The 25,773-nt window shown below is 39.2% G+C and overlaps 1 protein-coding gene, 1 long non-coding RNA gene and 1 pseudogene across 2 annotated transcripts in view; 1 reads left to right on the top strand and 2 right to left on the bottom strand.

Annotated features, from left to right (window-relative positions):
* The first annotated feature begins 140 nt into the window (after positions 1 to 140).
* LOC110350680 (uncharacterized) lies at positions 141 to 5,655 on the top strand. The gene is made up of 4 exons (XM_087207999.1): positions 141 to 315; positions 481 to 1,190; positions 1,272 to 2,153; positions 2,233 to 5,655. The coding sequence occupies exons 1-4, from the start codon at positions 141 to 143 to the stop codon at positions 5,653 to 5,655; spliced, it is 5,190 nt and encodes a 1,729-aa protein (XP_087064125.1).
* Positions 5,656 to 6,036: 381 nt separating this feature from the next.
* Positions 6,037 to 25,773, bottom strand: part of LOC147828815 (uncharacterized) — a 393,678-nt gene continuing 373,941 nt past the window's right edge. The window contains exons 9-10 of the long non-coding RNA XR_015450068.1: positions 9,632 to 9,685; positions 6,037 to 6,114 (exon numbers count right to left, since the gene is read on the bottom strand). This is a non-coding gene — a long non-coding RNA (uncharacterized LOC147828815). The remainder of the gene's footprint in view (positions 6,115 to 9,631; positions 9,686 to 25,773) is intronic.
* Positions 18,147 to 20,600, bottom strand: LOC101712639 (cold shock domain-containing protein E1 pseudogene; annotated as a pseudogene).

Genomic DNA, 25,773 nt, shown 5'->3' with positions numbered 1-25,773 from the left:
TCAGAGCTGTGTTTCAGAGCCGCCACACTGAGTTGTAACACTTCGCTATAGCACAGAGCTGCTCCTCTCTGCTGCAACACTTCTGAGCATCCCAAGACCAAGCCCTAACTTCCATGGGAAGCTCTTTCCCACCCCACCCAATGGCTGGTGCAGGCCCAAGACCACATGTGGGCATTGTTATGGAGAAGAGGCCCTGCGAAAAGCCACTGTCACCTTTTAAGGGGAAAGAGAGTCAGGCCTGGGCACTGGTGGGCAGCGCTGAGAAAGGTTTCCTCCACTATGGTGTCATACAGAAAGGGTGGGGTGTGGCAGAATGTGGGTGAGCTCTGTTACCAAGGCACTTGCCACACAGGTGGCTCCCAGAAAGCTTCTAGCAGACCTAGGGTCAGCACCCTACTGGCCTAGATCTGTGTGACTGAACCTTGCCCTGTCATGTTTTTGCTTTGTTTCTGGGCTACACTGTTGCTGCACTGGCAACAGATGTGCCTGCCCATCCTGGCTGGACCCCATACCCAGTTCAGCTGAACTCTGAGCCCCTAGCAGCTAATAAGCCCTCTTCCCTCGATTCTGATCTCCCACTTGAATCACTCATTGACCTTACTCCCCCAGAAGAGCCTGGAAGCTTTGTTTACCTGGATTCCTCTGTGCCCACCAAGATGCTGTCTCCACCTCAGAGGTTTGCTGGACAGCTGTCCCCACAGCTGGATAAGGTTGCTGCCCCACACCAAGGTCTAGCTTGGCAAGAGAGGCTCCAAAAACTGCTTCTGATGGTAGATGGGGGTCAGAATCAATTTCTAGCTCTGCCTCCTCACCTCAAAAGGAAGATCCAGACTTCTGGGCTCCATCACACTGCAGACCACCAGGCAGGTGAAGTACCTTTTGTACCTCTGGACAGGCAGCAGTCAAAAGCAGCAAAGTTTCTTTCACACCTGAACAAGGAGGAGGAGCAGGATCAGCATCAGCAACTCCCTGAGGTGGTGGTTGGAACTCCACATCAACTTGAAAAACCTAAGTTTCAGGAGCAAATCTCCCAAGAGAAGGATATTTACACAAGTATGGATGGAGGTGAGCATGACAGCCATGATCTGGAGTCCCAGGAGAACACAGATCAGCCTCCAGAGGCCCCTGGACAAACTACACCTTCTCAATTCCAGCTGGAGGCCCAGAATCTCCACCCAGAGACTCCCCAGGTACAATCCTTTTCTCCTTAGCAAGAAACAACAGCTCAGTTCTCACAGTGCCCTGAGGAAGGGGAACCTTCTTCCACCCAGAGTCAGCCTGACCTTGCTGCTGAGGAGGGTGTGGAGCAGCTGTTGGTGCCACAGGAGGTAAAAGCTCCATCTCTGGGTAGGAGGGAAGAACATCATTCACAGGAGCTGGTGGTCACAGTTAATGTGCTTGTGAAGAACATGAGGACCACGCCGGCTGGGAAGGAGGCTCAACCTCCTCCACTCCACCAGCAGGCCCCAGCATCACTTTCAGAGAGTCCTGAGGGAGTGAAACCTTCTCCAACCCAGCAAGAGGCCCCATCTCAGCCTCCAGGCTCTCCTATGGAGATTGAACTTTCTCCCAGACAGCAAGACCAGCCACTTGCAACTTCTGAGACTGCTGAGGAGGTAGAAACTTCTGGAAGCCAGCTGGAAGCTCTGCCTGAAACTGAAAATCCTCTGGAGGAAGTTAAATCTCCAGTCCAGGAAGATACACCAGCTCTAGAAACCACTCTAGGGAGGCTAGGTGATGAAGTAAGAATTTCAACTCCAGCTCACCATCAAGCCAAGCATTCACACTGGCTCAGGCTGACAGTGAACCCTCCAGACCTACTGCTCACCAAAAGACCAGAACCCACTGCTGAGGTGAGAACTTCCCAAACCCACCATGAGGTTCCAGCTCAAGTCTCAGTTCTACTGGATGATGTGGAACTCCCTGTGACATTGATTGAGGCCCTGACTCTGCCTCCAGAGCCCTCTGAAGGGGCTGAATTCTTCAAGTTCCAATGGGAGGTTCTATTTCCATCTTCAGAATCCATTCAGGATGAGCAAGGCTCTCCCAGCCCGCAGGAGAGCATGGATGGGAGTCTCCAGGCTTCTGAGGAGAGTGAAGCTTCTTCAACCCAGTGGGAGGCCACAGTTGAACATCTACAAACCTCCAAGGAGGTTGAACCATCTTCTACCCCTGAAGGGGCTGGATCTCAGCCTCCAGAGCTCCCTCATGAAATCACAGCTCAGGCTCTAGGACATCACAAGGCAGCAGTTTCTTCTCCAACTGATGTTCCCAGGTCAGCCTCCAGCATTCGACAGTGTCACTGTTCAGCCTCCAGAGCTGAGTGATGAGGTTGCAATTGCAAGTTCAACAGAACAAGGGATCCTAGCTCAGTCCTCAGTGTCCCGTGAGCAGTTTGGACCTTTCACCGAGAAGGAAGAGGCTCCAACTCAGCAGCCCAACCCTGCCATGAAGGATAAACCTTCTGCATCCCAGGGCAGGGTCCCAAGTTGGCATGCAGAGCTTCCTGAGGAGCATTCTGGACACCAGAAGGAGAGCTCAGCTCTGTCCCCAAACTTCTCTGCCAGAGCTGCACTTCAATCAGTCTACCATGAGCTCCCAGCTCAGCCTCAGAGACCCTCTGTGAGTGCTACTATGACTTTTGTAGCCCAGCTTTCTGAGCTGCCTGAGGACATAACACCATCTTCAGTCCCCCAGGAGGCTGCAGCCCCACCTTCAGGGCCACCTAAGGAGCTGGAACCTTCTCCAGCTCAGCAGATGACACCACCTCAGCCTGTAGAATTCCCTGAAGTGGGCAAACTCTCCGTGCTGCTGCCAGCCCTATCTCCACCCCCAGAGCCTCCTGAGGAGGTAGAGCTTTCTCCAGCTCAGGCGGTGGACCCATCTCAGCATCCACATGAGCCACCCAGTGAGAGTGTAGCTCCCCCTCCAGCCCAATATGATATTACAGTTTCATTCCCAGCACAGAACCAAGCTGTGGTGCCACCATTGCCCAGTGTCACATCTGATTATTTGGACATGGAAACCACTATCACTCCAGTATGCACTGCAGAGGGTGAACTTCCTACTGGCCTCCAGAGGTCTGCAGCTGTTCATGCAAGGCCCGCCAAGGTGACAATTCCACCACCAAACCTGATTCTGGGCACAGTTGGACCTTTGGACCCAGAGCTTACCAGAACTCCACCGTGGACTGCAGAAGCTAGAGTTTCTCTAGCTATGCAGAAGCCCTCCTCCCAGCCTACAGACCCAGCTGAGTCTGTCACTCAACCTCCAGCACCTTCTGAGACAGAAGCTCCAAGTCCTAGTCAGGAGCCCACTCAACATTGCCCATCGGCCCCGGTCACAGGCCCACCTTCCCACGTGGATCCCAGCAGCACTGCTGTGCCCTCCACAGAGGCTGCACACTCTCCATCCCCACAGAAATCTACAGTTCCTCCTGTAATGCCGACTGGGGTGATGCTGCCACACCCAGACCAGGTTCAGTCTCAGCATCCAATCCTGACTGAAGTCACCACTCAACCAGTGGAGGTGAAGGCTCTAACTGTGCTAAGTGCACAGAGAAGCATGACACACAAGGACATATGCGAACTCTGTTCCTGCCAGGAGGAGACCCTGGCTTGCACTGACCTTGGCCCCACCCGCAGGCTGCATGAGGTGCCTGCCCTTGAGCCTAGTGCCCACAACAGGACCTTCACTGTCCTAAATTTCCAAGGAAATTCTATTTCTTTCCTTGATAAGAATGTTTGGAGAACATACCAGTGGGTTGAGAAACTAAATCTCAGTGAAAACTCCCTGACTGAATTACAAAAAGACTCCTTTGCAGGCCTGCTGTCCCTACAGTACTTAGATTTATCCTGCAATAAAATACATTCAACTGAAAGAGGGACATTTGACTCACTACCCTTTTTGCAGTTTGTAAATCTTCGTTGCAATTTTGTTTCTCAGATCAGCTATGGAACATTTCATGCGTGGCATGGGATGCAGTTTTTACATCAAGTAGTCCTCAACAATAACCCTCTGACAACTATCGAAGATCCATCTTTTTTTAAATTACCAGCATTAAAACACCTAGACTTGGGAGCAACACATGTGTCCCCTGCAGTGCTGGAGAACATCCTCACCATGACTCTGGAGTTGCAAAAACTGATCTTGCCGAGCCACATGGCCTGCTGCCTCTGCCAAATTAAGAGTGATATTGAGGGTGTGTGCCCGACAGTCAAGCTGCACTGTGACAGCACCTGTCTGTCCAACACCATGCAGTGCCTTGAGGCAGCAGCCATGGGGAATGTGGATGGGGCACTCATGAAGGTGCTGCAGACCCGGAACAACAGCACCAGCACCCAGCTGAGCATCGAGCCTGAGACATCATCTTCACAGCAAAGTGTGGCCCCCTGGTCGGCCATCATGAGTGACCAGCACAAGTTTCATGACCAAAGTGACGTGACCGACGCCCTCAGCTACATGGTGCCCTATCTCTCAGAGGGAAGCCCAGAGGATGTGCAGTCAGCTCTACTGCCACTCATTGCAAGGCTTTTTCCAAATGCATTTCATGGAGATAACACAGATTCTTTAAAAAAGGATATAAAGAAGTCCTCCTTTATCCACGAATCCAACAAAAATAAACTTGAAGAGCTGTATTTGCTCAGAAATCAGTTAAATATAGAAATTCAGAAAAAAATGGAGGAGGTTAAGAAGGAAGACGACACTGTCAGGCATATACAGCCCAGCATTTTGGGTCCCACCTTGGAGCCCCAAATATCTAGAACACTGGGAAGGGCTCTGACACAGGAAAACAGCATGGCGGAAGACCTGAGAGGAAGGAGAAGGCTGCACACAGTGGACAGGGTCCTCAGGGGCCTGAAGGGCACAGGTAGAAGGCTGCTGCAGGACAAGTGGAAGCAGCAGGTCAGGGGCAGGCAGGTCACCTGGCCCCTTGCACAAGCAGCCTCGGGGACCCCAGTGGCATGGAGCTGGAGCAGCATAATGAGGGCCCCCAGGCCCAGGAATCTGGCCAGATTCTCCATCCTCACAGAAGGACAGAGGGCAGCCACCCCTTCCTCCCTGCCAGCTCCCTGGCTGGGCAGGTCCCCCACCTCCACCCCTGCCAGAGCCCAGCCTGTGGTGAGAAGCAGAGTGAAAGACTTCACCCACGGCCTATGGTTTCTAAACCATGGGCAGGACAGAGTGCTAAGAATGAAGGCAACTCCACCTGCCTGGCAGTCACAAAAGCATCATCTCTTGGCTGAAACTCTCTTCCCTGTGTCCCTCAAAACAGCCCAGGCCAACCTGAGGGCACAGCTCACCAAGGGAAATGCACGCAGTGGCCTGAGCCCAGCAAAGAGGCTTGGGTTCTGGGAACTGAGGAGCCTCATGGACTCCCCTCCAGGAGGCTTCCCGTCAGCACCAGGGGACCTTCGTGTGTCTGCTGCAGACTCTGCCTCGGGCTCGGCCTCGACCCTCACATACATCACCTCCCCAGGGCTGCCGCCCCTGGGGGTTGGGTTAGAAATGCAGCTGAATCACTTGCTGCAGCCACTCATCCCTGACAACAACCTGAGAAGGCTCTTCACTCAGGTCATCAGCATTTTGAAAATGGACTGCGCTGAGCCCCCCGCACCCCCTGCCTGTGCCAAGCTCATCTCCAAGTCTTGCTAACTGCTGATGCTTCTGACTGAGCAGCAGGAGGCCACGGTGTCCCAGGCCCAGGGGGAGCAGCAGCAGCTGTATTCTGACCCCGTGGTCATGGAGGGGACAGAAGCCCATGGCAAGCAGAAGGGACAGCAGACGCCTTGGATGTTCAGAGAACATGTTCTTGAAAGCATGTATATATACAAAGGCATCATTGGGGCATTAGCAGTCCTGGCTGTGATACGGATAGCTGTCATCATCGTCCTCTGTGTCAGGCAGAGTTACCGGCACAGAAGAGCCAGAGTGGAAGATCCAGAGGCCAGGAGGAAGCCCAGCAAAGAGGCCAAGCCTGCAGAATCAGCCAGTGACAGGTAGAATGACAGGGAGAGTGATGAGCTAGTGGAGATGCTCACCAACTGACCTCGTCCTGCAAGTGACCAGCAAAGCTTATTTTTCCCTTGTCAATAAAGACTTTCTCATCTCCTGCTAAAAAAAAAAGAAAAGAAAAGAAACTTGAATACCATCTATAAGCTTGTGTCATTAAGAAGTTTAATATTTTTAATGCATTCACTGCATTTATAGCTGGCTCTAAGGCACTTATTTCTGGCTGCAAGGTTTGACAGCAGCCTAAGCAAGCTGTGTATAGTAGCCATGGTGGCTAATCCACTTATGTGCAAAATCTAAATTACTTTAGTACCACAATGCTTGAAGAAACAAGGTATTTTTATGTGGAAGATCAAATACAAACCTGTTCTTCCCACTCTACTAACAGGACAGAATTTAGTTCACTGACAATTATTTGGCAAAAATTTTTCTTAACAAATGTACTTTGGGGTTCATGGCAATTTTTAGTCTCCCCAGCATAAGTATTGCATGCAGATAAAAATCAAAAGCACAGAGTATAATTAAAACTTTTTTTTCACAGCTAAAAAAAAAACTTTTACACTCTAATTACCATATTCATAGGACTCATCCTATTCAGGAAAGAAGTGGGCTTATTAATTTAAACATCTCTCTTTTCTAATTCAATGTTTTGTTATTGATTTCACAGTCACTGAGATGGAAATTGAAAGTTTCCTTTCCCCACATTTTAATTAGTTAATTGATTTGGTTGTTCATTATTTCTACAGTGAAATTTCTTAAACCATGGTGGGGTTGCGGGGGGAGTAGAATAAACTAGAAATCTATTCTTACAGTGATCTGGAAGATATGCCAGATTTAGAAAGCCTTATCAGATAGGACAAACCAAAGACAGTATTTGCCACACTAAACATAGGCAGCACCCAGACCAAGTTCCATCTTTGTCTAAGTATTTCTGTTTGGTCTTTTCACTTTCCACATTGAAAACTACTGTAATATCCAAGAAATATGTCCAATGACAGGCCTGTAAACAGGCTACTACCAGGATAATTATCCAACCGCCATGTAAGTCATTTCAGATGAAATTTCCAAGTCAGAGTACAATGAAATAGGCTTCTGATTGTTTGATATGTTGTCATATTACTCTCAGAACCTGCCTCTATATTAACACTAGTGCAGCCTAGAACATTACATGTCCAAAACATACATTGCCTCCTTTGTGTATCAAAAACTAGGTGATCTCCCATATTGTGTCAAATATTGAATGTAGGATGGTGTACCCTCAACTGTCTACTTCAAAGAGGCTGAATGGAAATTTTACTCAAAAAGGCCAAGTATTATGATCCAAGTTGAGCCCATCATTCTCTAAATGCATCCATTAACACAAGGTGCAACAGAAGTTTTGGCTGAATATTACTCTTTCATACCAACTCACTTAAGTAGCATTTATTCTGTATGTAATTCCTTGTGTGAGTCACCTTGAAAAATTAAAAATAAAATCCAAAATTTAAAGCTAGTGTGGATCAACAGGTTTGGCACACACCTATAATTGCAACACTCAGAAGGTTGAGACAGGAAGATTACTGTGCATTCAAGGCCAACCTGGGCTACACAGTGAGTTGAAGACCAGCTTGAACTACATAGTGAGACCCTGTCTCAAAAACAAACAAAAGGGAAAATTTTTTTTAAAAAAGTGAGAGGTCAAGTTATATAGTCACTTGGAAAACAGATGATGAATTCATCTTAAATTATTTTCATCTCTTGACTCCTTCCCCCTTTGAGAAAGACCTATCTTCCTACTTCCTGTTTTCTATATTTTATTTTGCTTTCTATTTATACTTTGAGTTTCTCATATAAGAGAAGCCATGTGATATTTAAGTTTGCATGTTTGATTTATTTCACTTAACATTATGGTCTCAGAGTGAATTCATTTGAGGGAAAGGAAAGGGAGCGAAAGTGAATAAAAAAGGAATTAACATGTGTTATGTACATGTACCAGCTCCACACAAGGAATGTAAATATTATGTACTGCAAATGTACAAAAAAGAAAAAGGGAAGGGGAACAAGAGATAAATAGAGGGGAGAGGGAGAGAAAGGGAATGAAAAAAGGAAATCAGATGTATTATGTACATGTACCAACTCCCGACAAGAAATGAAAATGAACAGACATGTACTAATAAAGAAAATGATCTGAAAAAATTATTTTCAGCAAATGATGTAGGAAATTGAAGAATTCAAGGTCTAATGATTTCTAAAAGCTCTTCATCATCATATTTTCCACTTATAAATAAAAAGTATTCTTCAAATTAAAAGTGGAGAAAAATAGCTATTGTCTGTATTAAATTGGATAAATTCTTGAAACACTTACTTAGTAGTACAATAAAGACTTACTTCATGAAATGTTTACACCAGTTGGCAACACATTGAGTCCATTTGATAGAGATATTTAAGTGAAAATAAAAGTTTTTAGAATCTTTGTCTTAAGATTTAAGCATACATTTTTGAACTGTAGTATAAATGAGCAGTAGATACTTTTAATCAGAAATTATTGTCCTAGCTTAAAGCATCTATATCAAATATTAAGTGTGACCTTATCCTCTAGGCTAAGGAAATTATTAAGAATAAGAATTTGGCAAAAGCTAAAGGAAACAAATTAGGGGCAAAGTTCTGTTCAACTCTCTGCATTATGGTTTTCTCAATTGAGTAGGTAATGTCAGATATGCTGGTCTTGTGCACTTCCACCGACCAATCTTTGTATTCAGTGGAATGCTGAAACAGAGAGGGATGCCTTTGAATTTAAATCAATCAGGAAAAAATAATATACCCTCAATGTTTATTTTTTCATTGCTTTCTGTCAAAATACTTAGTTATATACAGCTACATCTAGCTATATCCTATAACCATAATCATAAATAATAATTACTGATATTCCCTAGAACTCATAAAATATTTGACTACCAAAGCTTAGCCATATAGAACAGGACAGTTTCTTCTGTGTAATTTGCCATCTACTAGTTGTGCTACAAGGTTAGATTCTAAGAATGCTAGTCTTTCCACAAACACATCATTAAGACAGTCTCCAGGGAATTGAATCACCCCAGAAAAATGGAAAAAGAAAACTGCTAGCAAAAATGTTTTCCATGTCTGTGAACTAGGTATCTGTCTACATATCTAACCATTTCTATGAATGCTTAATTTTAAAATTTAAGTCATCTTTACAAATTTTAAGCACTCCAAATTCAGCATAGCAAGAAAGAAAGATGCTAGAGATACTGTAGCTTTGAGCACATAGTTTCCTAACAGCACTGAACTTTAGCATTTCTCTATCTTTAGGAAAAGAAAACTCTGAAGTCTAATGGAAAAAAAGAAATGTAGTCTAGGAACCCAATCATGATGAGTCAGTTCCATTTATTGATCAAGATTATTAATTGTGTCAGACATGGTGGCATATACCTGTTATCCCAGAACTTTAGGTAGCTGAGGCACAAGGATTGAAAGGTTGAGCCCAGTTTGGGCAACTTAGTAAGACCCTGTCTCAAAATGAAAAATAAAATGTTCCAAAGTTCAATCACTAGTACTAAAAAAAATGAATAAACTCAAACAAACAAACAAACAAAAGTTGTGAAAGATTGAATTGTCTTACCTTGTCTTACAGAGAAACTTTCATTTTATTTTTGTCAAGAAGAGATAATTTCATCTGAGGGGATAAAAAGTTATGTTATTTACATTAGTAATGTTCACTTTGAACATGGAACATTTAACTTTCTAAAGTTATCATCAGGATTAACAACTATAATTACCCACAATGAATTGATTACCATGTACTACAAACATATGCTAATAAAACCTTTTACAATTAAAAAAACTACAATTAATAATTATGAATTTTTTCTATTTCAACATGATGCTAAAGTGGCATCTTAATAATGAAAAAAATTCCTCACTAAACCAAAGAAAGGGAAATGTGGACTCCAAGTCAAGGTTCTCATTTCAAATTTAAACCAAAAATTGAGCTTAACTGGGAGAGTTCCAAAGGGAAAAACAGTTTGAGTAGCTTAACAATGGTTTTTTAAAAAGACTCAAATAAAATTTAGCAAATTGCTTAAATTAGCCGGGGATTTAGCTCAGTGGTTCTGGCACCTGCCTTGCAAGCTCAAGGTCCTGCATTTGATCCCTGGTAAAAAAAAAAAAAAAAAAAAAAAAAATTGCTTAAATTATAAAAGCAAACCCTCATTTTAATAATTAAATAAGATAAATGTGTTAAAATCACATAAAACCATAATTGTTTTTCTGACTTTGGAGGATTTTTAAGAGTATATTGAAAAGAGTATCTTTTCCCAACTATCTATGCAATAAATAATTTTTAGTGTGTTGTTTTATGATCATTAACATAAATGAATGGAAGACAGTGGATAATTGATTTTGAAGCTGATCATTAGAAGCACATCAACAATTTCAATTTATAAAAAGACAGTTTAAAATAAACAGATTCTGTGATAAAGGAAATTCATCTAATCTAGTAGTTTCTTAATTACCTTAACATTAAGAAATTAAACTCACACATAAAGTAAATATAATTTTAGCTTAAAAGTAAGTTTGTGATTAACCAGAAAAGTAATAACCAAGACTTGACAATTCCAATCACTTGTAGCTTTTTATAATTCAACTAGCAAGTGCTTGGCCATAACTAATCTATGCACGAACAGTTATATTATCTAATATCTTACTTTTGAAATTCACAAAAGTACTAGTATTATCTTATTAAATATGATGAAAAATAAGTTCTTAAACATCTAACTTTGTGAAGGCAACATGATTTGGAATTATCCTGATAAAAATCAAATTTTTCCAAAAGCATGCTTAATCTAAACATGAAATATCTCAAAGCTGAACAACTATAAGGAGAGCCAAAAATAAAATAACTAGAGATAGAGAGTGGCCTACTTTCTTCCTTAGAGAGACTAGGAAAAATCTAATTACTGATCTGTTTCAACTCTGAGGTTTTATCTTTAATCCACCAGAAGTTAAAAGGCAAGCATCAAAACAGTACACCTGTGGAGAAAAATGTTGCTATGGAAAACCACCTGGTTGCACATCCATATATTTAAAGCTTAGCTTTTATTCTTTTGCCCTTTTTTGATCCTCTAAGACTTGCTACTCTAGAGACTTATGAGTGTTATTTCATTACAATGATTTTTGAAAATCACATACAGGACACATTTGGATTAAAAACATTTAGTGATCTTACAATTAAATAAAATGATTGTTTTGAAGATTTTTTTACTTTAAGTAAAAATTAAAAAGAAGATATGAAGAAAGCATTAGACAAATGACAGGTAAAGAAAAGAAAAGAAGAACATAAATCAGAATTATTTGTTACTTTTCACATCCTATCTCTCTAGCCTTATCAGCCATCTCTCCAAAAGTTCCCTGCATTCCCAGACCCAGGAGCACTGGCCCTCTCCTTAGCTCAACTTTCCTTCCACTATACCTCTGCCCTTTCTGCTGACTTAAATGGCATCCATCTGCAGCCTCAGCATTTCCCTAATTTCAACATTCATTCCCATTTCCATCATTTCTATTTCCCTAATCTCAACAGTGTCCCTAAACCCCAAACACATACACAAGATGCCATCTTACTTCCTAAACTCCCTTAACCTTTTAAATCTACCATTGTCATAGACACTTTTAACCTATTATGGTAGGTATTATAGTTGGAGTTTTGTACCTCTTAATGACTGAGTCACTCTGAGAAATGTGTCCTTATATGATACCATTGTTACATGAGCATTATAGAGTAGGCTTACATAAATTAAGATCACCACATCACTAGGTAACATGTCTTGTGGGACCACTGTCATTTATGCAGTTTATCATCAACTACAAGTTCATTTTATAGCACATAACTATATATAGGAAGGCAGAAATCAGTAACCATAGTCATCTTGATATCCTCTACAGTGCTCAGCACAGTACTTTTATCCACAGTGGCTACCTAATAAATATTTACTAATTAATAACTTCTGGGTTTGATTTTCCTCTCTAATTATTTACTTTTATTTTTACAATCTACAAAAATTATGTGGTGTAGACAGGCACAACGACACACATCTGCAATTCCCGCACTCCAGAAGGCTGAGTTAGCAAGATCACAACACGGAGCCCGGAAGCTTAATGATTTAACAAGATCTTAAAACTAAAAAGGAGGCTGGGGATGTAGCTTAGTGCAAAGGTCCTGAGTTTAATCCCAAGAACTGCAAAAAAAGGATGGAGAGAGGAAAGAAGGAAGGGAGGAAGAAAGAAAGGGAGGGAAGAAAAAGAGTGCTTCCCTCCATTAGCCATTAAATTAGAACTGTAATGAGATAACATTATACAACCATAAGAATGACTAAAGTTAAGAGGATAAAACCAGTGCTTCCCAGGCTGTAGAGCTACTGAAAATCTCACACAGTGTTGGAGCTAACTTAACATTTTTAAAAATTCTTACTTGTCAGATGTGTTTGTGCTCTCCCTGTAGCTTCCATCACACACACAACCATTGCATGAAATCATTGGTGAAGTTTTAGTCACTGTCTTTAAAAAAATGGAAATCCTTTTTCTCAAACATCAGGGATCATCAGCACATTGTCAATAGTTCACAAGCAATGTAAATATAATTCTATTTTCTCAAGATAAACTTTGTGAAAACTTTTTCGTAGACGCTTTTCTCCGTTGTGTACTGGTAATTTCTGTTGTTGGTGAGGGGAGTGGGAAAAATTCCTATCCACAGCCACCTATTTCCACCACCTCATCAACTACACTGTGAATCCTGCTCTTATATTACAGTAGCTGGTGTTTGAGTGGTGGCAAACCTATGGCACACGTGCTGCAGCAGGCTGTTTGTTATCATTGAAAGCTCTAAAACATTCACCATCACTGGCTGTAAATGAACAGCCAAGCATTAGGGAGTGTATATGCCCTAACCTATACTCCTCCAGTAAAACACTCAAAATTTTAGAACTGTTGTGGATCAAATTCTACTATGGTCTTACTTGGTAGTGCCTAACAAAATATATTGAGCAGGTATTTATGCCATATAAAAAAGAAGTATGGGGCAGTCCCAGTCCCACATAGATAGCTTTATTTTTTAATTTGTATACATAAAAATCTTAATAAAAAATATTATTGTTCCACTAAGCCATCAGGACCTTGAGGATGAAGAATGTGTCTTTATTCTGTTTCCCTCTTTCAGAACTCAGCAGAATATTTAGTATTTTTAAGACCCAGGGAACAATTACTAGATAGATGAATGAATAAGTAAATGATGGATTAGGGCTATTTTACCACTTTATATGTATAGCATATAATTATATATATATATTTATATCATGTAATTCCTCAACCCTTAGAACTATTATGAATGTCTAGGTTTCAGGTTTTTTAATTTGCCTAAGATTCCCTCAAAAGCTGGGTTCTGTCAGGGTTACAGGCTTTTAACCTACATGTGAAGGTAGAAGGGTTGATACAGATCATCCCTGGACAGGATCATAACTCCTCTAAATCAGTATCTTCACATTCAGGTTCTCTTGCCTCTAGGTAATGTGAGAGCAGAGTAGTAAATGCAACAGAGAAACTAAATTGTAGCCAAGTCCTCATCAATCTTTCCAACTTGTGGATAGATCTACACTGTTTATTAGTCCCTAGCATTAGCCTAGGTGTGAAGGATTCAGACTAAAAGCAATCTTTCATATACTCCTATCCCATGATGGGGCTACTAAGCATCACCAAGCATTACACCTGGCCTAACACCCTTGTCTGCCCAATGCTGGGCTATCTGACACTTTCTCAGGTTGCCCATTTTATTTTCCTTTCAGAAACCAACATCATTGAAATAGCAAAATTTTCAAACAAAAAGACATTTCTACAGAATGAGTCTCAGCATAACTAAATGAATGTTATAATGACTAATTTAATAGCTTCCTTCTAAAGAAATGTTAATCATTTAACTTACTAGATCTATAAGGCATCAGCAGAACTAAAATTTAATAAAGAATCATGTGAAAATATGGTATTCATTACCTGAGAAAGGTTTTCTATAATCTATAACGCTTTTAGTTAGCAATTCTTTTATAGTAACTTATTTCTGAATGAACTGCTCCATATTTCTGGAAAATTCTTCCAAATAAATCTTAGTACTTAGTCTTATTAAGTTTAATTTATTCTGTTTTTCTCATTCTTACTAATTATTGGATGTCACTATCTTCATTCACTTTAAAATTTTCATTACAAAACTGCATTATTAGCATTAGTAGTAGAGATAAAAATCTATGGTCCCAGAATAAAAATAGGCACTCTCTTATTTTTATACATATGTGTTTGAAATCAAATGTTGGAGATTTGAATTTACAATAATTTCAAGGTAGTATCATCTCTGTAAAAATTAAAAGTATGATATATTTCAGCACTATTCAAGTTTGGGCAGCACTAACATTTCAGGTCCAAAAAAACCATGATGGCAGAATACTTTGAGGGATTATCAGAAACTAGTGACAGTTGAAAAGAATGCCGGGTGTCTGAAGGAACTCTAGAAGTCTGATTCAGTCTTGGCCCCTTTCTGCAAGCCTAGTGTTATTTTCTAGGGACACTGGAGCTATCCTTGGTCCTTAAGCTTTTGTCAGCGGGGTCAGTATGAACCGGGAGCAGTATTAAAGGAGGTTGCCTGTATCACCTCAGCACTGACCACAGGATTCACTGTGCCATCCTCCATGAGCACCTACATAGCCTCCTCAACTCCTGAGCCTGCAGTTAAGAGTGAGTGAGAATCGGAGTGGGGTCCAGACAGCAGCACATAAAAAGGTCAGATCAGATAGGTGAAAAATCACTGTTTGAATATGCAAGACTCAAGTCACTGGCATTCTAAGAGTTTCTCTAACTTTGGACAATAAAGATGATTTGGATACAACTAAAGAATATTTGGAGCGATCTAAAAAAAATCTCTTTCTACTATCTTGTTAAAATTGGGTATTTTTTTTCCCAGAGCCAGGATCAGACTACAACACAGATGGTATTTTGAAATTAAATTTCTTCAGAAACATATAAAAAGCCTGATTCAGTGACTAAGACACTGTGTGTACATGGACTGGAGATTATGTGAATGTTCAGGCTATGTACAAGATAAATGTAGAAGACAAATAGTATAGACATGCACATCCTCAACTGTCATCCTTTTATTAATTTTTTAATGTGCTTCTCAGATTGGGGATGGCATTTTTTCTAAGAACTGGGGATAAATAGTGAATAAAACACAGATAAGGAAGATGTCAACATGGTTGCTGTTAAAGAATATCTCTTAAGGTAAATGCCCCCCCCCTTTAAGAACCAGCCTCCTTTCTCTGTTTTTTCCATGATGTCTTCCTGACCATATCTAGCCAGCAGTCTCAGACTCGTCTGGGGTCCAATAAACAAATGCTCTGTGGAGTTCATTCCTTTCGTAAAAATCTACTTCCTTTCTTTTTTTCATTGTTATATGTATGGGTTTATATGTACCATGAGGGCAATGTTTGTCATTTGTTTTATAACCTACACCCCAACTACAGATTAAGACAAAGTAGGAAATGTATAAATGTTGACTAGTGAAAACAAAGTATAAAACAAATGAAAGGACAGCAAAATAAGAATATTTTCAAAAGATAAATTTACCATAATTCAGGATTCACTAGCATAAATTTATTGGTTCCTGATTAGGAGTTATCTTGTATAAAATAGTTAAGAATCACTATTTGTTGGACAATCAAGTTACTCACAGAAGAAAATATTAAACATGTAAATAGAACTAGAGAATATAGACCTTTTCCAGAAATGAAGCTGATTAATAAAAAACACTTGAAATAATACAAAGGTAATTATAAAAGTGTCTTTCTTCCATAACAGTGCTGTGGACAATTTCATAAATCAGGAATTGAGAGAGCTAATTCTAGTTTTACCTCTGCTGTCAAGTAGTGGAAGCAACAGTCCACCACAGGTACTGAACATCCCTTCAAATTCTTGCTCAGTGGGCCAAAATTGAAAAGCCTTAAGAGTCAAGCTGTAGCTACTTGCAAGGGCCATGTTTATCAAAAAGTTTGGAAAAAAATGAGGTAATGTCTCTCTCCAGATAAGGAGCAGGCATGATTCTGCTGAGTCTAAAAGCAATGGATGCACTGCCTTAAGCTCAGTGTTCCTATCCTGTAACACAACTCACTGCGTGTACAGGATCCAGGTAGGCCCACCTGCATGGGAAACCAACTCAAAATAAAATGAACTTCCAGCTACTGCTTTTGTTGTGATTAACAGTCTTTTGTCCCTCACATAGGTTTATCATGTCTTCTACCAGTATACACAAAGAACAGAATGCAAGCTTATTAGCTTGTACTTATTGTTAAAATTGTTAATTCACCACAGTTCCTGACAGAAATGGGTTGTATTACCTTTAATAAGTCATTTAGTTACTCTATGTCTACCCTTCCTCACATTTTAAAAAAAGGAATTTGAATTTGATATTCTCCTAAATTGCTTCCAAAAGTAAAGATTAATGATTCTTCTCACCCTGAGAAAGAAGTAGCTTAGAAGAAGTAGTCTTTCTTCTATGTATTTATACCAGCTCTATCTTTAAAGACTTAAATATTTTATAAAATTTTATTCATAACTATTTCATCTTGAGGATAAGGAAAAAAAGAACAAGCATTATATATTGCATAAAGAGAATTTTTTTCTTTTTTAAGCTTTTAGATTTTCTCTTATTTTTAAGAACTTTTTCTATAATACTGATGTAAAGATGTTCTAGAAAAGGAGAGATAAAATAGCTTTGACATTTAAGATATTTTGGTTGAGACCATAAAATCAATGATAACATAGTATTCATCAGTAATATTTTAATTCCTAAATATCTTTTGCCTCCCTGTATTAGGCAAATATTAAGTAAGTCCCTCTGAGTGTATTTGGCAAGATATTTACTGCTAAGCCAGTACTCTGCTTCCCTGTCTTTCATACCTCCCTTACATCCCAGGGCCCGTGTTCAGCTTTCCTTCTGTTTCTCCATGGAAGTGACATACTATCCTGTGACACTGTAAGATAGTAGGGCTTGGGAAGCCTGGGTCTGTGAGTTACTAAGTTGTACAGAGTGTTCTGTTTTGTTGAACACCTAGTATGAGTAAGAACAAAAGAAGGTTGTGCTGAGCCACTGATATTTCACAATAAATGTTATTAGCTTGGCATCATCTAGCCTGTGTAATGAATGCTGAAGTTACATCAAGAACAAGGTGCTCCATGATGAAATCTTGACATATGTCACTGGCTTCATGGTCACATAGCAAAGAGTAAAGAAAAGACACACCGAAAATGTTAAAAGATGGCCACCTACCTTTACACAGTGGAAAATATTTGATAAATAATCATATAAATTTACTTGAGAAAAATTGGAAGTATTGAACAGAAAGCTCTAAAAATGAGATTGAAAACAGAATGTGTATGTTCGTTACTATTGGTTGAGTTTGTTCTGTAAATACTAAAGAATGATAAAAAAAACCTCAAGATAGAATTTACTGATTTCAAGAAGAAATTAAAAAAGAAAAGAATGTTTTACAGATTCAGATCCTCAGATACAGTTTAAACTAATTGCTTCTATAATCTAAACTATATGTACTAACAATAAGAACCAAGAAGAAGAGGTTCAGTAAAACCTATCAATAAATAAGATGTTTCAGGGAAAATATCAGAGTAAGGGTGGACCTTCTATGCACTGTCCCAGAAGGCTTCATGGTATCCACCACAGAGTCAAATGAGAGATATAACATGACTCTCTGGAGAAAGGAAAGCAAAGAAATATAATAGATCTTTTCAGTTTGCATTTAGAAGTTGGCAGAACTCTGTGTGGTACTTTGCAACACACATGGATGAAATTGCCTAATAACATATTTCTCAGATTATATTTCCATCACGTGTCCCATGACTGTATTAAAATTTATTTTTTAAATGGTTTCTTAAATTTATTTATTTTTTTAAATATAACATGAGGAAGGTGTTAAAACTGGTGTAATAGCTCAATAGAATAAGTTTTGCAGATTTTGGGAGGGACGAAGAGGGAGACATTCAGAACCCTTCACCAGAATCCCCCCAGCTTGATCATAGTGGATTAAAGATGTGCTTTGTGGATGTAGTTAGTCAATGACACCGACTTGACAGATCTTTCTTTCTGTGCCAAATCCCATTGAGTTATCTGGTCCACTTGGCTGACAAAGAACCATTAGGTGAGGAGCACTGGCATCATCCACAGTGATGTTCTTCAAGCGATTGACCAACCGATCAGGTCGAGAAGCTGCAACAGTCTTGGGGCGCTTGCAGGCTAGCCAAACATTACAGGCACTGCACTTGCCAGTGCGCTGGTTAAGAATCACCGAGGACTGCACCTCATCTCCTGCCTGTAGCTCAATGCCATCCTGAACTTCTTTCACATGGAAAAAGAGCTTCTTGCTATCTCCTACTTCATAGTTAATGAAGCCAAACTGATCTTTCACACACTCCACTGTGGCCCTATGCAGGGGTGTGATGTTATAGGCCATAGTCTGTGCATTTTGGCCCAGGACACCCAACTGGAACTTAACACCCTCCCCTTTCTGCAGGCAATCCCTTTTGTTGGCCATTCCAACTATGCCAAATGTATACACTTCACCTTTTATATCCCCCTTTTCCACAATCTCAATCATTCCTTGATACTCACTCTGTGTTGGATCAACACTCCTCAGAGGACAAATGACTTTGCCAGAGTAGATGGTGGGATCAGCTTCCTCAGTAATACCATTCACTGAGTGAGTTTTGTTTACTTTTTCAGTACTGACTTTGTTGCTTTTGCCTTTGGACAAGCTGTACTCAACCATGTTCCCCAGTTCCAGGCTATCAGCTTCACCAGAGAATTCACTGTAATGGAAAAAGTTTTCCTTATCAGGATTGGCTGTTTCAATAAATCCAAAATTATCTTTCAGAGTTGCCACATAACCCAAGAGCCTCTTGGAATTGGAATTACTACCTAAAAGTCGCACACAATTTGTAACCTGATGCCAGGCCTCTGTTTGTCACTAATACTAAATTCAACCTTATCTCCTATCTGAGGAGAAGTAGAACCTTCCACATCCTTGGCTTGAAAAGCAATGGTCAGTTTCACTCCACAATCATCATAAGCAATAATGCCATCCTCAGCTTTCTTCTCCTTGCCTTTGATAGGGCTAATGATTTTAGGATTGGAAAAAGTGACTTCTTTTTCTACAGTCCCAGAAAATGATGATCTGAATGAGAATGGAATGAAACCGTGCCCTTGGGAAGTTTTTTAATACTAAGACCATGATTTCTTTGGGCAGAGAGCATATCAGGAACCACAGAAAACTCTACTTCATCTGCAATATGAATCTGGTTCCCATCCAGAATTTCACTGAAGTAGAAGAACATACAAGGATTCTGATCCACACACTTGATGAAACCAAACCCATCTCTCATGGCAGCAACTATACCCATTTCTCTGGCTTCATTAGTGAACTGAAATGTATTTGATAGAACTTCTATGTTGCTTGCTCATTCTAATTTGTCACATCAGTCTGTTGAAATATTAAACCTAACACGGTCACCTTCCAGCAGGGTCACCTTGGATTTTGTATCTTTATCTCCAAAAGGAAGTTCTTTAGGAATCACAAAATCAACTTTGATTCATCCCGACAGTGGGTCATTCTGGTTTTTACTGGGTACTTTTGGGATAACTTTGGTTATAATTCCCTCAAAATGTTCAATACTGATATCTTCAAAAATGACTGTTCCTTGAGGCAATAATCTGACATCTGTTGCAACTTCTTTACCATTTCTGTCCTTGATTGTGAATTCCATATCATCAGGTTGCAAGGTTTCCAGGTCACCTTTAAACTCACTGTAGTGGAAGAATATCTCTTTTACCACATCGCCTCTTTCAATAATGCCAAATGTCTCCTTCATGGCACAAACTACCCCCTGACAGCAGGCTTGTTTCTTTTTCAACAACGTAATGTTACGAGCACTTACAGCACCAGTGTGTTTATTTTTATCAATTACAAAATTTATTTTATCTCCAGTTTCCAGCTCAACATTCCCTTCAACATCTTCAGCAGTGTAAGTCAGGTAAAACACTTCCCCATTATGTTTGTAGCATACACTGCCTGTTGGACTCTGACTGGGGGCAGCTGGAGATTTACTCTCTCAATTGTGAGGAACAGCACACACAACTTGTCCATTCATTTGTTCTTCAGGGTGGATTTCTGGTTTTCTCTTCACTAGTTTAATAGCAATTGGTTTGCCAGTCTGCTGGTCAGATGAAACTTCGAATTCAACATCATCTCCTCCCTTTAAGTCCTGCAGGTTGCCATTATATTGTGAACAGTGGAAGAAAAGTCTAGCTTGACATTCTAAACACTGAATAAGTCCGTAAGAGGTTAACAGTTTTTCAATAACCCCAGTTTCACGAAGTGCTGCTGAAGTGCCATTGGGGTACCCATTATGTTCATTGTTGTGGAGAAGGTTTGGATCAAAGCTCATCTCGCAGTGATAATCAAATATTGCACTTTCAGTATTATTAGCTGATTCTTTTTCAGAACAAGTTGCAAAGGGTGAAAGTTGCTAGTATTAAAAAAAGAGAGAGAAAGAGAGAAAAAATGATCTACCAAGCTAATAAAGAATACAACTGCTGCTGCACTGAGCAATCTCACAGTACAGCACTGAAGAAAACAAAGACTACTAGCAGCATTGGGAAATGCTCTTTCAAAGCTGTTGAGTAGGCACAAACTTCTTGTTTCAGATCAAGTGTTGTGTCTTCAACTCAAGTGTACTCTTCTTTGGTCCTATTGGTTGTTACAAGGTTTGTTCCTTGCCTGATCTGAACTTGAAGCAGCAGTTTCAGGTGGTAAAGTCTGTTCTGTTACACTTCATACCCAACAGCTCAGCGCCCCCTCTCCAGCATTGCCATAAGCAGCATGGCCCGGTACATAGGAATTGACTGTATTGAAATTTAAATTAAAAAAAATTTGGCCTATGTGGCATCTACTAGGTAATTAGAATTTTTTCTCCAGACCACTATTTGTTCAGTATTAGTTTTGAAAATCTTTCTAAAACAAATCACATCTTCTGATGTCTTGTTAATGCTTGAGATGTTTCTTTTTAAATTATATGGACAAATGTTTAAAAACTCAGTTTTGCTTTGGTTGAGTTCTATTATATTCGAATATTATTATAGTTTTTTTTCCCTTGCATTGTTTTTCTTTGAATAATTTTAATTTTTGTATATGTGTGTGTTTAGTGAATGATAATAGTTATACATTTTTTTTAAATAATTTGACAAAATGCAGTATTGATTCATGACCTAAACTCCACCTCTCTAACCTAATAAAAGAAATCCACAAAAAGGAAAGAAAGGGAAGGAAAAGGAAAGAAGGAAGCTCTTGCATAAAAGCTCTTGCAAAACCTTTATTTCCATTTTTTTCTTTCAAGTCTTTTTTTCTTTATCCCCTTTCCCTCCTCTCTCTCCTCACTCCCTCCACTTGTTGCCCTTCCCATTTGAAAAAGATGTCCCTACTACTTAAAAGCTATCTTTTATTTTGCTTTTTCTCTATATTTTGGGTTTCTCGTGTAAGAGAAAACATGCGATTTATTTTTTTAAAAAAGAAATATAATAGATCTGAGGGCTAGAGCTCAAAAATAACTACTGGTTTAGTTACTAAATTATATGACTGATTGGATTAAAATAGAAATTTTCAAAACACTTGACTGTCAAGGAAACTGCAAATCCATAACTATTTGAGGCATAAAGTTTATTGAGGTCCAGAATTTCAAACAAAAGCTAATATTATTCAATGTTTGCTTCAGATGTGGCCAAAGATGATAATGAAAAAAGAAAACCCTGCATCTTGAGACCGTAATGTTGAGTGAAACGAATCAGACACAGAAGCTTAAATATTGCACAGTTTTTCTTATATAAAGAATCTAAAGTATAAATATATTAAAGAACCAAGAAAAGATAGATGACAGCAAACAGGGAGATGGATGCTTTGCAAATGGGAAGGAAACCAAGAGATAGAGAAAGAGGGGAGGTAGAGGAAGAGAAGGAAATGTAAAAAAATTAGGATGCGTTATGTACATGTGTCACCTCCCATGATGAATATGATTATTATTTACTGCGGGCATATACTAATAAATATAAAGATTTTAAATATTAAAAAGGAACAACCTGACAAAGGGCATAATCAGGACTAGTAAGAACAATGAACAAATAAGTTCTGCCAGGAGAGGCAATTCTAGTCAGGTAACAGTTCCTCCAAACCAGGGTAGGGAAGAAGGGGCCTCCCGGTGTCTGCCAATGGGATTACAGAATCATTATAGACCACTCCAGGTGTGGTGGTACCCACCTGTAATCCCAGCACGCAGGAGGCTGAGGCAGGAATATTGTAAATTCAAAGCCAACCTGGACTACATAGTAAAACCCTGTCTCAAACAAACAAAAGCAAAATCTGTTTCTAATTCTAAATCGAACTGCTTATTATCAGATGTTGGATAAAACAGTCATTCTGTTCATTTCATACTACTTCAGATTGGGTTTTTGGAAGATGGCAGTTTGTGTTTTAGTTCATGAGACTGGGCACTAGGAGGAATGCATTTAGACCTGATGTGGAGACTGATGGGCCTCCTCCTGATGCGTGACTTTAATGCAATAATTGGATGGAACATTGTCCCTTTTGAGGGGCTAGTGTATGTGAGGAAAAGTGATAGAGAGGAATATTAATGACCAAGAGGAAACATTAGATCAGAGATATTTATTGTTCACCAAATAACTGTGTCAATGAGACCTGTTTGACCAATGCGCTGTGAGCAGAAGGATCTGTGCCACGTCTAAGAGTATTTCAAAACTAGTGCACAACACTCCAACTCTCTCTTCTTCTTGAGCAGTTATGCAACCAACAATATTTTGAGTTGTATCACAAAGCACTGATAGGCATGTCAGCGAAAGGGGACCACTGAGCAACTGTGTGCAGTGACTCCAAACTTCCACTGCTAAACCACACCAGACATAAAAGTGAGTGAGAAAAGACTGTTCTAATAAGACAATGAGACAATTACTGATAATTGGGGCATAGTTCATTATTATTCCAACATCCCAGAATACATCTTAATACATCCATGAACTAGAGGAGAAGAATCAGAATCCATACACTGGGATTGCTGTGGTTAGCATATTGCTCACAACCTGCAAAGAAGAGCCCCAGAGAGACAACCTGGAAACCCCAGTCTCAATGGCACAAAAATCAGACCACAGACTTCAGCCCACAGACACATCACCAAACCCAAAGGGAAAAGACACTGACAAGGGAGAGTCATCCCACAGAACCCAGTAGGGAGGCAGCATTGAAAAGTTAGGGATATCAATTGCTTCTTTATTAATTTCATCCAATAAATAAGATTTTTAAAAATATACATGTTGTAGAACACTTAATGCCATCAGCAATTAGGGTAAATGAGAAAGGATTTAGCAAAGCTAGTCCAGAAGCTTGTCTGCATACAAAGCCACAAAGAGGCACTTTGAAGTTCACCCTTTAAGAGGTCATTTTAAAGGTTCTAACAAAGAAAGTTAATAGGCAAGAATAAATTCCCAAAATAATATTCATATCTTTTGATATCTAAAGACTTCTTTTTATAGAAATAAATGCCACTAGAGAAAATAATTCTAAAAATTATAGAAATTTCTATAGGTAAAGTAAAATAATTTCTTTAAAATGGTTTTAAAAATATAAATGGTTTTTTTTTTTGATATTATTGAAGTAGAAAAGTTTCAACTTGTTATTCCTTTGATGAATTAATCCTATTCCTCTCAGTCCTGACGTTTTGTACAATGCATTGAAGAAAATTACGTGTTGTGGATCACTTATCAGTGAGGATTGGATGAGGACTGTTAAATTCAATCTTTCTTATTTCCTCTAAAATTATTTAATCATTATCCTTTGAACAAATGCAGAAGAAATTAGACACATATCACACACCATTTAGCCAAATTAACTAAAAATGGATGAAGATTTAAACATAAGATTTGAGAAGGTAAAACTTTCTTCTAGTAGAAAACATAAGGCATAAATATATATATCTACAAATACACAGGCAATAAAAGCAAAAATAGGCAAATGGAATTACATCAAACTAAAATCTTTTGCACTTCAAAGGAAATAGTCAACATATCTAAGAGTTAACCTACAGAATGAGACGCTCTATTTGCAAACTGTACATCTGATAGGGGATTAATATCCAATTATATAAGGAATTTAAACAATTCAATAGTAAAAAAACAACCAAATTTTAAAATGGGCAAAGGACCTGAATAGACATTTTTTGAAAGACAACAAGTCTATGAAAAAATACTCAACATTGCAAATCATTAGCAAAATGCAAATTAAAACCACAACAAGATATCACTTCAAACTTGCTAGATTTGCTATTATCAAAAAGAAGGAAGGTAACAATCACTGGCAAGGATGAGGATAAAAAGTAATCTTTACACACTGAAATGTTAATTAGCACAGAAATGTTAATTAGCACAGTCATAATGAAAACCAATATGTGGTCTCCTCAAAATATTGGGCCGGGGATTTAGCCCAGTGGTTCCAGCATCTGCCTCACAAGTGCAAGGTCCCGAGTTTGATCCCTGGTACCAAAAAAGAAAAAAATTAAAAATAGAAGTACCATTTAATCCAGCATTCTTACTACTGCTGTACACCCAAAAGAAATGAAATCAGTATGTCTGAAACAAACCTGCACACTCATCATTATTGCAGAATTATTCACAATAGCCAAGAAAACAAACTTAACTTCCCATTACCAGATGAATTAATAAAGAAAATATGGTAAACATACACATGGAATGATATTCAGCCACAAAAAATGAAATCTTGTCATTTGAAAAAATGTGACAGTAAGGTGAAATAAACTAGACAAAGAAAGAAATACTACTTTATCTCACTCATATGTAGAATCTATTATAGTTGATCTTATAGGAGTAAAGAGTAGAATAGTAGTTACAGTACACTACGGATGGAAGAGAGGGATAGGGAGAGGTTGGTGAAAGGATAAAAAGTTACAACTAAATGGGAGGTATAATTTCTGGTGATTTCTTACATAATAAGGTGACTTGTTAAAAAACAATGTATTGTATATTTTAAAATAGCTCGAAAGGAAGACTGAATGTTTCACTAGAAAGAACTGATGAATGTTTGAGATAACACATATTGTTAGTTACCCTGATCTGATCATTACATGATCTATATATGTGGGGGGTTTTGTTTGTTTGTTTGTTTTGGGGGGGTTTTATGGTACCAGGAATCGAACTTGGGCCCTTGTGTTTGCACAGCAGGCGGCAAAACCACTGAGCTAAATCCCCGGCCTGATCTATATATGTGTTGAAACATCACACTGTGTCTATAAATATGTAAATTATTAGATCAGTTGAGCAGATGGTCAAACTCATAGAAATAAAGTAAAATAATGGTTAACAGCGGTTGAGGAGGGGAGAAATGAAGAAAATATTTGTCAAAGGAAACAAATTTTCAGGTAGGAAGAATAAATTTAAGAATTACATTATATAAAAATAAGGAATCATATTGTACACAATGGTACTTATAAGTAGCAATATATAATACTTATGAAAATTACTTAAAAAGTAGATTTTAAGTGTCCTTACCACAAAAAATAGGTGTGTGAGATAAAATATAGATTAATTTAACT

The sequence above is a fragment of the Heterocephalus glaber genome, unplaced genomic scaffold, assembly GCF_053883595.1.
Source record: "Heterocephalus glaber isolate CG9 unplaced genomic scaffold, H.glaber_assembly_v1.0 deba00000901, whole genome shotgun sequence".
NCBI classification, from domain to species: Eukaryota; Metazoa; Chordata; class Mammalia; order Rodentia; family Bathyergidae; genus Heterocephalus; species Heterocephalus glaber.
Note: the sequence above shows the minus strand (reverse complement) of the source record. Positions and strands in the feature narration are given on the sequence as shown.

What these genes read in the sequence shown, in the direction of transcription:
- LOC110350680 (XM_087207999.1), top strand. Translation starts at nt 141, where the DNA reads ATGGCTGGTGCAGGCCCAAGACCACATGTGGGCATTGTTATGGAGAAG. An exon ending in AGGGTGGGGTGTGGCAGAAT is followed by an intron (nt 316 to 480) that starts GTGGGTGAGCTC and finishes CACTGGCAACAG; the next exon opens with ATGTGCCTGCCCATCCTGGC. An exon ending in TCCACCCAGAGACTCCCCAG is followed by an intron (nt 1,191 to 1,271) that starts GTACAATCCTTT and finishes TCTTCCACCCAG; the next exon opens with AGTCAGCCTGACCTTGCTGC.